Here is a 14,068-nt window from a genome sequence, read left to right as displayed (position 1 = left end):
GCTTTATGATCTAACAGCAAAGTGCCATATTGTGATCTTGGATTAAAACCAGTGTGTTGTGGTTGCGTGACTTGCTTTCACTGGCAGCCAGCGTGTCCATCTGTGCCGAACGAAAGAGAGACAGGGAAATAGAGACGGGATAGAGAGAGAGAGAATCCGGGGGGGTTGAAGAGTCAGGGGGCGAGATGTAACCTGTCCCCTGCTGAATGCTTCTCATTCCAAGCAGTGACTCCCCTCCTCACGGGTATGAATCACAACGAGAGACTGGGGCCCACTGCAAGCCAGCCCAATCATACACTTTACCGGCTCTTTCCACCACTACCATCATCACCGGCCAAATTAGCACCTTGCAGTTGCACAACGTGTGGGCTTACACTGCGCACACACAGGTGTGCGTGACTAGGTTCATGCACAGGTGTGTGCGTGATGGATATCTATAGGAGCTCGCAGAAGCCACCTCAGACACAAGATTGGCTTTTATCTGCTGGCCCAGCACAAAGAGCGGGGTTTAATTTGAAGCCTCCTAATTCCATAATAATTACTGCCGGCTGCAGGGGGTGATGTGTGTGTGCGTGCTTGCGTTTGATGCCGCTGCGGTTGGGGAGGTTCTGCTTAGGAGAAATTTTAAGCAAGGAAATGAGCTGGGGAAATAGACAAAGAAGGCAGGAGCGTTGTTTCTGCGCGGCTCCTTAAACTCAGCTGACAAGCTGTCTCGATGATTCTTTCCGCCACCTTCTGACATCCCACCACGATCAAACGCAGTCGCTGAGGTGCTGCACCAATACCTCCTAAGACTATGCAACCAGGGTTGAAAATGCAAATAATGTTGTTTAAATGTCATCTGAGAGGGTATTGCTTTGGTATCAGCGCTGGTGGTTACAGTAACAAGGTCATGTGGCTCCAATGTGAGGCTGCAAGGGAACCATTTTAAATGCTAATCACTGAGACTTCCATTATAAGGCAAATTATATGAAAGCTCCAGCAGAGGCTGGCGTACCTCTGGGAGAGGTAGGCAACAAATTGAAATGAGCGGGCAGGGTTCCAGCGGCTGTCATTTGGCAGTTAAACGCTACAGATCAATTGAAATGTATGCCCGGAAAGAGGATAAAGTCATTAAAAGAGGTTTTCCTGTTGACGCACTCAAAGAAAAGAAACTGCAAGACTTTAGCCTTGCTGAGTTTGAAAAGTCACGGATCATGTGGTATGACACTAGAAACTGCCAGACCAGAGATAGTTTGGCATCAGAAGAGAGTAACTGAGGATCCCATGATCAGCCCAATTAAAGCATATGCAAAAACGAGTAAATTCTTAATGACGTTCGAGTTACAGAGAGAGGAAAAACAGCTACTGAAGAGAAGATCTCAGAGGACCTGCTTTCAGAGCAACAGCAGCATCACAGATCAGTGTATTAAACCCAAACGCAGCACCCTGGAGTTCTGAGTGAGCTCATCAGAAGAAACACTTCTGTCTGTTGCTCCACACATATTTTCACACTGGACACGAGAAGAGCCTCAAACAACAGAAGAAAGGCAGAGCGCAGAGAGATAAGATAGGCAGGTAAAAAAAAAAGACTGCAGATAGCCACAGTATTGAAAGAAGGTGAGAATTCTGGAAGAGCCAGATACACAGTAGGGGAGGGGAGCGAGACAACCTTAAGAGCAGATAGAAAGATAAAACACAAGTACCTCTGGGATGGTGAAGAATGTCTGCCTGGGAGGGTTATTTTTTAGAGAGAGATTCTTTATGTGAGTGTTTTTACTCATACAGTACAGTCAGTCAGTCATGCTGAAGTGGAAAACATGCACTTTCAATATTGACGAGTCAAATCGTCAGTTGTAAAATTTGAATTTTAAATTTGGTGACAAAAAGAATTAAACCTATCTACAAGTCAAACATGTGGTAATTTGCATTAAGGCTTCATTTTAAAAGTGATAATACTTTAACACATACGTGAAAAAAGTGGTACAGACGGTCAGTTGGAAAACGGGCGGAGCTAGAGGCGGGGCTACAGTCCCTCAATGCTGAAAAATCATTGGTCATACACTTCAAAGCAGAACAAAACTCTAACCAACTGAACCGCAGCGTGCAGCCAGTTTCTGCGCAATGGCCTTGATAGCTCAGAGCAGGTTCATATATCCTCACAGAATATTAACAGATATTCAACAATTTTTTCCTTCCATCACACGCTTGACGAATAAAATACTGGTACTTGAAAAAACATTTCGAGCATTTAATAGAGGGAAGCTGATATTTGGGTTCATTACGGAGGTGCAAGAACTTGATTCTACTGTGTCTGTTGAAAATTCTTGCATATGCCCTATTTTAACTCAATGTATGGTAGTTTTATATTTACACAAGATATCTATCTATATGCTTTTATATATTTTAATTGTAAAAATAGCTTGTTATGATTTGAAATTATCATATTGTGAACCCAATTGCTCAGCCTAATGAATTAACGAAGAATGTTGAAATTCAGTTAACGCCATTTTTTGTATTTCATAATCTTTCAATGATTGTTCAAACATAGTAATACCTAAGAATCCGTGCATTTATATTTCCACAACGCACATTTATACTGACGTGATATGAATTTGGACTCTCGCAGCCGCACACTTGAACTGAAACCAAGCGCGTCTGTCCGGCGACAGTGCGCACTGAGCAGCGCTGATACCGCCGCTCTCAAGTGCAGCGGAGCTGGAGCGTCCCTCCCCTCCTCAAAAACCAAGACCATTCCGGGTTGTTAAGCCTTGAACCATTCCCGAACTCAAACATGAGACCCTCAAAGACGCCAACAGCCACAAAAACCTGTTTCATTTAAGTAAGCGTTTTTAAATGTCTTCTGCGCAACGTCTCATAGTCCCCAAAGTTGCTTTCGACACTTGCGCTCTCTTATTCTCCATATAGGTTACAAGGTAACAGGTTGTTCCAAGAACCAACAATAAAGAAACCTGTTCTTAATTTACTCCACGTTCAAACATGCTATTTACTTTTATACGTACACACTACGAAGCTTGTGATTAAAAGAGAAAAAAGAACTTACGCTTTTAATTATTTAGTAAACTCTCTATTAAAAAAAAAAAAAAAAGTATTATCATTACTACTTACCTTGCAGCGCTAGAGCAAGCGAGGTGCAGAAAATCCCGAACCGTCCCAACATCGTTCTCTCCACAGTTGCGTCTCAACTTAGCGGCTTTGTTTCGCGTCGCGTCGTTGTATTTGCAGCTTCTCGTCTCGATACAGCTCCTTCACCCTCTGCTTCGCGCTCACACGCAGTAGTGCAGTGCGCTCCCTCGTCCTTCTTGGCGCAAGAAATCTGATGCGGATGGCAGTGACTTGGCTGATATATTTGCACAAAAGGTGACCGTGCGCCCCTCCCCTCTCCTCTCCTCTCCTCTCCCTTCCCAAACGAGTAAAGTGCTGCTGGAGTGAACGCATACGGCCAAGAGACGAGTGACGTTTTCGCGTTATGGACTAATTATTAAAAAGGGTGATGCATTGGATATCAGTGATACGGTTTAATTTTGAAGTTACTAAATTAATCCAATAAGTTTTTTTTTTGTATGATCTATAAATAAACCTACTCTTGCACAAAACTAATTGGTAAACATATATAAAACATATAATAAATATTGTAAATCAAGGTTTTGAATGATTGACAAGGATGCACTGGTACAGTTTCAGCTCTTCCACTGGTTTAGATCATTCATTTGTGTGTCCCTTTGGTAATAATAGGCTCTCAGCTCACACTGGGTTTCAAACAGGCATTCCTGGGATAGCTGGAGTAAAACAGCTGCTTCACTTTTCTCAGGGCGAGAGTGGGATGCACAAGAGAGAGAGAGAGCGTGTTATCATACCCGATAAAAGGAGAGAGGCTTGGGAAATGGAATAGGGCAAAGTGATGAAAGAAGAGGAGAGGGAAGACAGGAGGGTGGAGCTTTTGTGTTGGATATAGAGGATACGGTCGGTGTGATATATTCAGCAGTGTCATTACTGTAACTTTGGGCTATTCTTGGGTCATGACAGCACAGCAGTGTATTAAACTGCTCATATCGTAACACCAGAAGTGACTCTTTGCACTTCAAAGACCCTCTGGCTTATGCATAGGCACTGCTGTCCTCCAGTCCTGAAAATACAGTGCAGGAAAGTTAGGGAATAGTAATAGTATCCTCTAGGAAAAATGGGTCAATCAGTTAAAAAAAAAAAACAGCCATATACTGATAAGGGAAGCTTTCGGAAATTTCTTAAAAAAAAAAGAAAAAAAACACATTTTCCAGTAACAACTATAAGAGATGACTGATAGCCTGATATGAACAGACTGGCTGTTAAAGATAGTTCACCCAAAAATGACAACTGTATTATCATGTACTCACCTTCATGTTGTTTCAGACATGTTATCTTCTACTGAATCCAAAAAAAAAAAAAAAAGAATTTTCACACAGCTCTATGACAGTACATAGTAGTTTGATAGCAGAGAGAATAGAAGGTTTTCTGACAAGCCAAAATCCTCACTGTCTGTCCTTCAACTTTCCAGATCCCATTCCCAAATATATAATAATTTTATTAATATATATATATATATATATTTATTTATTTTTTTTATATATATATATACACTTAAATACACTTATAAATATAATATATATATGGGCCATTCTACAGAACTGGTCCAAAGACAGAGTTGGCAATGTATTGGAAAAAAATGTCTTTTTCCAAAAAATTGTATGTATGCAAATCATATAATCTCCAAGGTACACATTTCTAGTAATTGTGCAGTTAATTTTTATATTATATTTTCATGAAGTTTTGGAATATTTGTCCTCTCCCCTAATTTCTCACTACTGAAACACAGTAATAATAATTTAATTAGAAGGGTTACATTGACCTGTTAAGATTTTGCTTGCATCTATATTGTAAATACATATTTTTGCTATTTTATGACATTTTTTCAGAGGTACAGGTGTATCTCAATAAATTAGAATGTTGTGGAAAAGTTCATTTCTTTCAGTAATTCAACTCAAATTGTGAAACTGTATTAAATAAATTCAGTGCACAAAGACTGAAGTAGTTTAAGTCTTTTTTTTTTTTACAAAAACCCATCAATTCACCATCTCAACAAATTAGAATACTTCATAAGACCAATTAAAAAAAAAAAAAAACATTATTAGTGAATTGTTGGCCTTCTGGAAAGTAAGTCCTTTACTGTATATGTACTCAATACTTGGTAGGGGCTCCTTTTGCTTTAATTACTGCCTCAATTCAGCGTGGCATGGAGGTGATCAGTCTGTGGCACTGCTGAGGTGGTATGGAAGCCCAGGTTTCTTTGACAGTGGCCTTCAGCTCATCTGCATTTTTTGGTCTCTTGTTTCTCATTTTCCTCTTGACAATACCCCATAGTTTCTCTATGGCAGTGTTTCCCAACCCTGTTCCTGGAGGCACACCAACAGTGCACATTTTGGTTGTCTCCCTTATCTGACCAGTATATTTCTGGTCCTTGAGTCTCTACTAATGAGATGATGAGTTGATTCAGGTGTGTTTGATCAGGAAAAGTTGGAAAATGTGTAGTGTTGGTGTGCCTCCAGGAACAGGGTTGGGAAACACTGCTCTATGAGGTTCAGGTCTGGTGAGTTTGCTGGCCAGTCAAGCACACCAACACCATGGTCATTTAACCAACTTTTGGTGCTTTTGGCAGTGTGAGCAGGTGCCAAATCATGCTGGAAAATGAAATCAGCATCTTTAAAAAGCTGGTCAGCAGAAGGAAGCATTAAGTGCTCTAAAATTTCTTGGTAAACATGCAGTGACTTTTCAAAAAACACAGTTGACCAACACCAGCAGATGACATTGCACCCCAAATCATCACAGACTGTGGAAACTTAACACTGGACTTCAAGCAACTTGGACTATGAGCTTCTCCACAACTTCCTCCAGACTCTAGGACATTGGTTTCCAAATGAAATACAAAATTTGCTCTCATCTGAAAAGAGGACTTTGGACCACTGGGCAACAGTACATTTCTTCTTCTCCTTAGCCCAGGTAAGACGCCTCTGACATTGTCTGTGGTTCAGGAGTGGCTTAACAAGAGGAATACGACAACTGTAGCCAAATTCCTTGACACATCTGTGTGTGGTGGCTCTTGATGCCTTGACCTCAGCTTCAGTCCATTCCTTGTGAAGTTCACCCAAATTCTTGAATCAATTTTGCTTGACAAGCCTCTCAAGGCTGCAGTTCTCTCGGTTGGTTGTGTATCTTTTTCTTCCACACTTTTTCCTTCCACTCAAATTTCTGTTAACATGCTTGGATACAGCACTGCCAGCTTCTTTGGCAATGAATATTTGTGGCTTACCCTCCTTGTGAAGGGTGTCAATGACTGTCTTCTGGACAACTGTCAGATCAGCAGTCTTCCCCATGATTGTGTAGCCTGGTGAATCAAACTGAGAGACCATTTTGAAAGCTCAGAAAACTTTTGCAGGTGTTTTAAGTTGATTAGCTGATTGGCATGTCACCATATTCTAATTTGTTGAGATAGTGAATTGATGGGTTTTTGTTAAATGTGAGCCAAAATCATCACAATTAAAAGAACCAAAGACTTAAACTACTTCAGACTGTGTGCACTGAATTTATTTAATACACAAATTTCACAATTTGAGTTGAATTACTGAAATAAATGAACTTTTCCACAACATTCTAATTTATTAGGATGCACCTGTATATCAAAAACAATTACATTTTTAACAATATTTCAAGTGTGATTTATGAGATTTGTTGTATTTTGAATCCAATTTTTTTTTTTTTTTTTTTTTTTTTTTTTTTTGTAAAAGGCAAAGTGTTGATCATACTGATTTCAAACTTAAGGATTCATTAGTCTGAATATACATTGAACCAAAAACTATCATAACATCTTAGTTGATAATTCAATATACTTTTATTTTTGACAAAACATCCCATGTTTTGGTAGTGACAGTAATGCTTCGGTAGCAACCACATCACATTACAGAATTTCAACTTTAACATGTTTTACACTAATAAAATACAAAAAAAGGTGCATATCTGTATTAAAATTTAGTCTTGTTTCTCTAAAATAAAGGATTATGTGTTCCCTTTTGTCACTACAGAAACAATGATGACATGTTTAGGTCGTGACTGTTTCAGGAGTGACAATTTTAAACTTAAACTTAAAAAGACATTTTTAAAAATAACAATGGAATAAAATGCAAAAATGATTTCAATATATTTTTTGTAAGTTTAGGCATTTGGGACAGCCACCTCCCAATTGAAAGTACCCAATAAATGATGATTTATATTAAATGATTTATATACTGTATATATTACGCTTACTGATATTTTAAAGATTATTGTGGGTTTCAATAGATAATTGAAGGATCTTAGTAAACATCTAAGATTTGAATACTTCTTTTTTATTATTATTATTTATTTATTTGGTTGTGGGACAGCAGTTTGCACTGTAGAATACTGTACTGTAGAATGGCTCATACACAAATAAATACAACATAAAATTAAATACAATTTTACATTTTCTTAAAAAAAGAAAAAGAAATAAATACTACTTAAAAGTTGTTAATCTATTTTTTTAATAACCTTTTTTTTTTTTTTTTTTTTTTTTTTTTTTTTTTTTTTTTTTTGGTATAATAGGTCATCAAATACTTAGTAAAAACTTCAGGTGTCCTGATGACTACAAAGAAATTGTGCAACTTTAATTTCCTTTATTTCTTGATTACCCCCCATCAAACTCACACCACTCCAAATTAATCAGCTCTACAAGGGAGGTAAGATAGACTGCTGTTATTTTTAGTCTATTTCATTTTTTATTCTTAGGTGATTTTCTTATACTTTATTTTCTGCCTCCCTCGCCTCCCCTGAGAACATCTCACTAGACAAATGTAGCAAAAACTAGTGTGCACAAGCCATACAATAACTTCTAACAAACAGACTAAAACTTTACTCACTAACAATCACACCACCACTAAAGCTCAATAATTATAAAACAGCTTTGATGTTATTGATGCCAAACGGTATTGGTTCTCATGTGACTAATTACAAACTGAATATGAAACAGATAAGATTTAAAGGAGTTGTTCACTTAAAAATTTTGTCAATATTTACTCACCCCCCATGCTGTTCCATAAAAAAAATGAAGATTCTTCAAAATGTCTCGTTTTGTGTTCCACTGGAAAGAAAAAACAAACAAACATTTCAAGTTTGGAACAACAGATAGGTCAGAAAACAAATACAGTTACTTTAATAGCAGTTATTGCTTTAAAAGCTGCTGTACGGCACAAGGTTGTGAGGTGTCCTGTCTCAGCCTGGCCAGGAAAACATACTAGTAACTGAAACCCACTCTGTGACCTTTCCAAAGTCCAGATTTTGCTCTTTGAAAACATCAGAGCTTTATGTTGACCCAGAATATTCTGGTGATTTAAAGTGCGTGTGATTTTCACTCAAAGTGTCATTTTCCTCTGGAACAATACCATCAGAAGTACGCTGAGATGTCGGGTTGACAGTGGGATGTAATGATAAAATGATGAAAAGGGAGAGAAGAGGTTAGAAGAACTCTTTGATTTTTGTGTCAGGGTGTGACTAGCATGGGGCCTGGGGGAACAACGGGGATACAGAACAGAGGAGCGGAGAAGAGAGAAACAGAATGATAAATTGGGGCTTAAGGGAGAGGAAAGAGGACTGCACACCAGGCAAGTAAATCAGCAGAGAATGAGCAAAGACAGACCAAAGAGAGCATGGACAGAGAAGACGTATTGAATTTAATGTGCTTTTATGATTCTTTTCGCAATTATTGGTTGTTACGTAAACTGCTCTCACACAAGCTCTCTCCATTTTGTATTTGCCTACATCTTTTCAGTTGAGTTTTTGTTTACCCTCCAAATCAATTTTATTGCAAATGGTATTCCTGCAATTTTGTTTTCTGGTAGAACCGCTGAATACAGAGAACACGCTGGGATGAAAAATCTTGTTACCAGAGATGGCTTTTTAAAATGTCTTTTTATAGACAAACCTCGTATGGAAGCAGGGAAAATAAACCTATTCAGAGTGCAAAAACACCATGGAAAAAAACCCTCTTGGTCACTGAAAGGTTGTTCACATCAAAAATACACATTCAGGTCCTCAACACCCTGTTTGGGTTTATTTTGAAATAATGACCAGCTGATGTACATTATAGTCCAGAGCTAAGACAATGACACTTTGTGTTCATCATAACACTTTCACTGTAAGTAAAAAAGTCTATTAGAAATGTATAAAACAACCAGAAATGCAACAAGATAAACACGGTAACAGTATTGCATTAATATTACTAGTAAAGTCATTTGAAGTCATTTTAAATAAAGTCAATATTAAATACATAAGTGTCAGTTGTGTTTGTAGACAGTCATTGCAACACTGTAAAGTGATGAAACCATGGTGCCATGCGTGTTTTACAACCATTTTCATAGGTTTAACATTATATTATCTGCTCTGAAAATATGTTTAATTTGACTATAAACATCAGACTGGAAACGTAAAGCATTGTGTCAGTCGGGCGAGACTTCATCGTTTAGGAAAAAGGGGGATAAGAAAGGAAGGAAATGTTTCAGTTACCTGGATCTGAATATGACAGTGAATATTAGGAATTATGGCAGTTGAACCAATCAATTTCCAATACAGTAGAGAGTGCAACCATGTTTAAAAAACAAAGGGCCCTCACACACAGGCTCACCACTACCCGGTGGCTTTAGGAAAACGGTGAGCAATATGCATGTAAAGTGGTAAATACAGGAGGAATATGTCAAAGTCATTTATATGTGCCAAACTTCATGTGCCAGCTAGTGGTGCTATGACTATAACTGAATATTGGCATGTAAATGTCTTCAAGCCAGGACTTTGGCGCTATGACTATAATTGAATATGGGCATGTGTTCAGGGGTTGTGGCTAGAGGGGATAAGCTTAGACCAGAAACTAACGATGAAATTCATTTTTCTGCCTATTAGATTGCGTTTTATTAACGTCTACACCTAAACCTTTCTTTCTTCAGTCGTAAAGAAATTATGTTTTTTGAGGGAAACATTTCAGGCTTTTTCTCTATATAATGGACTGATATGGTGCCTCGATTTCAAACTTCCAAAATGCAGTTTAAATGTGGCTTTAAACAATCCCAAATGTGGCTGTAAACGATCCCAGTCGAGGAAGAAGGGTCTTATCTAGCAAAACGATCAGTTATTTTCATAAAAATAATATAATTTATATACTTTTTAATGTCAAATGCTCATCTTGTCTCACTCTACCTGAACCGTTTTTTTTTCCTGTTCATGAAAGTTAGGGTATGTCGAAAAATTCCCATCTCATGTTCTCCCTCAACTTCAAAATTGTCTTATATCACTGTTTTACCTTTTTTGATGAGGTTGTTTGATCTTCTTTGCACATTCACTTTGCAAAGACTGGGTCGGTACTTCTGCAGTGATGTAGGATGATTTTGAAATGATTTTTGAAGTTGAGGGAGAACATGAGATGGGAATTCTTCAACATACCCTAACTTTCATGAACAGGAAAAAAAACAGTTCAGGCAGAGTGAGACAAGACGAGCGTTTGACATTAAAAAGTATAGAAATTGTATTATTTTTATGAAGATAACCGATCGTTTCACTAGATAAGACCCTTCTTCCACAGCTGGAATCGTTTACAACAGCATTTGGGATCGTTTGAAGCCGCATTTTGTTATGTATGTGATATTGCCATTCCCCTCAGTGCCTGTAAGTGGCACCACCACGTTATTAATTATTAGTAGTTGTGTTCCTTGAAATAAATCAAGTGAAGAAGTTAAGTACCCCCGTTGTGGCTGTGTTATTTATCGTAGTGCATTCAAGAGTGTATTCTAAATGTTGTGATAGTGAGAACATAACACATTTAAACTGCATTTTGGACGTTCAAAATCAGGGCACCATATCAGTCCACTATATGGAGAAAAATCCTTAAATGTTTAACTCAAAAAACATAACTTCTTTACGGCTGAAGAAAAAGAGACATGAACATCTTGGATGACAAGGGGGTGAGTACATCATCTGTAAACTTTTGTTCTGGAAATGGACTTCTCCTTTAACCCTGTTCAGGACAGGTTTGTTATCAAACGTGAATTTTGGTGCAGATTGGTAATTGTATGCCTGAACTTCCTGTTTCATGGCAAAACACTGAAGTTTGTCAGGCCACCATGGACACGCCTTTTAATAAAAAAAACTCAAGATGTTTGCAATTCACAAAAAAAATAATAATAATAATCACAAAGGGCTATAAATTACACTGACCAAATTTGGTGCTGATCTGTTTAAATCTCTAGGAGGAGTTTGTTGAAACACAACGCCTGAAAATTCTAAATAAAAGACTTCCTGTTGGATTTCGGACTTCATCCCACTTGCCACAACCACTTCTGAAACCCATATCAGAAGTAAATTTTTACCACTTCTGGCGCGTATGCCAAGTTTCATGAGTTTTCAAACATGTTTAGGCCCCTTAAAAATACAATTCTTTATGGATAAGAAAAAGAAGAACTGAGCAATTAACAATATTCCAAAAATGACAAAAATTGCAAAAATGATAAAAATAACAGATTCCTGTGGGGTTTCGTACTGAGGGACTTTTTCGTAGGTATTGGTGTGTTACATGTGTCTACCAAATTTCGTACATGTACTTTAAATGTAGCTTGAGAGGGCACTTTGTTGAAATTTTATAGGCAGTGCTATTGAGACATTTTGCCACACCCACTCCTGAAACCCATATCAGAAGTAAATTTTCAACATATCTGGCGTGTGTACAAAATTTCATGAGTTTTGGAGCATGTTTAGGCCCTCAAAAATGTGATTTATTTTGGAGACGAAAAAGAAGAAACTGAGCAATTTCAATAGGGTCATCGCACCACTGGTGCTTGAGCCCTAAAAATAAACAGACTCTGGTTACCAGAGCCACATATAGGTACAAGTATCATATGCACAAATGAGTAACACACACACATAACAATGAAATAATATAATAATAAATAACAATAAAATATAATGTAATTAAAACAAAATAACTCTAAATTGACTCAAAATAGAGAAAAAAAAAAATTAAAATAGCTAATGTTGAACATTTACATCTAACGTTAAAGTTCCTGCACTGGTTTTACTTTCTATATCATGTAGGGTGATACTGTACTAGGTTCCTGCAGCTGAGGGTTTAGTCAAGGACAGATCCACAATCTGCTCTACTTTCCAGGAAAGACTACCACCATACTAAACCCACTGGCTACACGTACCCAGCCTTTAGATCTAGCCATAACATCATGGCGGCACAGTGTCGGAATCCAACCTAAAAAGTTTGCATATTTGTGCCAGTCATTTAGGCATGGCACGTGGGCGGACGTGCTGACATTTCAGCTGCAGGGTTCATCCTCATGAGGGCTTTCAGTAGAACAATACAGCCTATCATTCCTTCTGCCCACAGCCTGACTGAACATCTTTCTCTTCACACAGAGCTGATTATCATAAACTACAGACCACACAGATCAGAGCTCAGTGTGTGTGAACTGACCTCAACTCATGCCAGAGGTCAAAGAGCAACTGGGGAAGACATGGAAGCCGTTGATGCTCTCAGTAAACACAGCAGATTAAGACTTCACGATGGAAACTCAAGAACAGCCTCATTAGGCACAGTCAGTGTACTACAGGATTCATACGGCTCTGTGCTCAAAGACATATACGTTTACTGTAAACTGAGATGACTCACTCAAAAGAGCTGTGGGTTTTAAATTCGCTGCTTGTGAAACAATGCACCTTATAAAAGCCTTTGTTTAATACTCACATACATACTAGAGAATTTATAATGGGTTATGGGATCATTTCATTTCATTATGGTGCTGAACATTATGACACCCTGAAGACCTTGGAAAACATAGAAGCAAATTTTTAAACAGATCTTATGTTTATTATCAAACCGCATATTTGAAGTCTAAACAAGTCTAAACAAGTACAGTCTCAAAAAAAACAAAAAACCTACATTTAGTGAAGTGGAAACTATCATTTTGGATTTGGGTGTCTGGCATGACACTCGCTGCGAGAAATACTGCAAGCAGAGTGATACAAACATTGAAACGGTTAGAGTTTCGTTATCACTAGAATATCACACTCCTGGAAAAGGCTTTTCAGCCAATCAGAGTCAATGAGCAGAGATTACTTTTTTTTAATTACAAATATGCTACTGGAAGATATACAGTTGAGGTCAAAATTCACATAGACCTTGCAGAATCTGCAAAAAATGTTAATTATTTTACCAAAATAAGAGGGATCATACAAAATACATGTTATTTTTAATTTAGTACTGACATGAATAAAATATTTAACATTAAAGACATTTACATATAGCCCACAAGAGAAAATAGTTGAATTGATAAAAATGACCCGTTCAAAAATGTACATACGCTTGATTACGCTTAAAGGGGTCTTATTGTGCTCTTTTTCAAAGTCTTGATTGCCTCGAACATGCTCTCATGCTTGGTGGTTCGAAAAACGCATTATTTTTCACATAATTTAAATTATTAAAATACCTTTCTCCCAGCCTGGCAAAAATAGCTAGATTAGTTCCGGGTTTAATGAAGGCCCGCCTTCCAAAAAAAGGAAATGTGTTATGATTGGTTAGCTCTCCCACTGCGTTGTGATTGGCGGACAGCTTAGATGGTGTTTCAGTACTGCCACGCACCTTGTCAAAGCAGTTAGTGCAAGCTAGATTAATAGTGAATCTTATGTTTTAAATATGGATATTTTTCTTACTAAAACTCATCGATTCAATACAAGAGACCCCCCGGGAGCTGTGTGAGGCAGTTTTTATTATGGATGGATGCACTTTATTAGACTTTATTAGACTCTGATTGCATTTGTCTGACAGAAGGAAGTCATATACACCTAGGATGCATGGAGGGTGAGTAAATAATACGCTACAGTAGTGAAGTCCCATCCTCAGCCTGCGTAGGCGGGATTTAATTAATGATATTCTAATGGACCGTGTTGTGACAACAAAACAAACGCTATAGTCCAAAGG

At 37.8% G+C, this 14,068-nt stretch overlaps 1 protein-coding gene across 2 annotated transcripts in view; it reads right to left on the bottom strand.

The window, feature by feature from the left end:
* Nucleotides 1–3,352, bottom strand: part of bcam (basal cell adhesion molecule (Lutheran blood group)) — a 64,527-nt gene extending 61,175 nt beyond the window's left edge. The window contains exon 1 of one of the 2 annotated variants that reach the window (XM_051130777.1): nucleotides 3,109–3,352. In XM_051130777.1, the coding sequence (XP_050986734.1) occupies nucleotides 3,109–3,160 (52 nt within the window). In that variant the 5' untranslated portion in view covers nucleotides 3,161–3,352. The remainder of the gene's footprint in view (nucleotides 1–3,108) is intronic. The other variant, XM_051130778.1, reaches the window with a different exon arrangement.
* Nucleotides 3,353–14,068: the final 10,716 nt, after the last annotated feature.

The sequence above is a fragment of the Labeo rohita genome, chromosome 16, assembly GCF_022985175.1.
Source record: "Labeo rohita strain BAU-BD-2019 chromosome 16, IGBB_LRoh.1.0, whole genome shotgun sequence".
In the NCBI taxonomy this organism is placed as follows: domain Eukaryota; kingdom Metazoa; phylum Chordata; class Actinopteri; order Cypriniformes; family Cyprinidae; genus Labeo; species Labeo rohita.
Note: the sequence above shows the minus strand (reverse complement) of the source record. Positions and strands in the feature narration are given on the sequence as shown.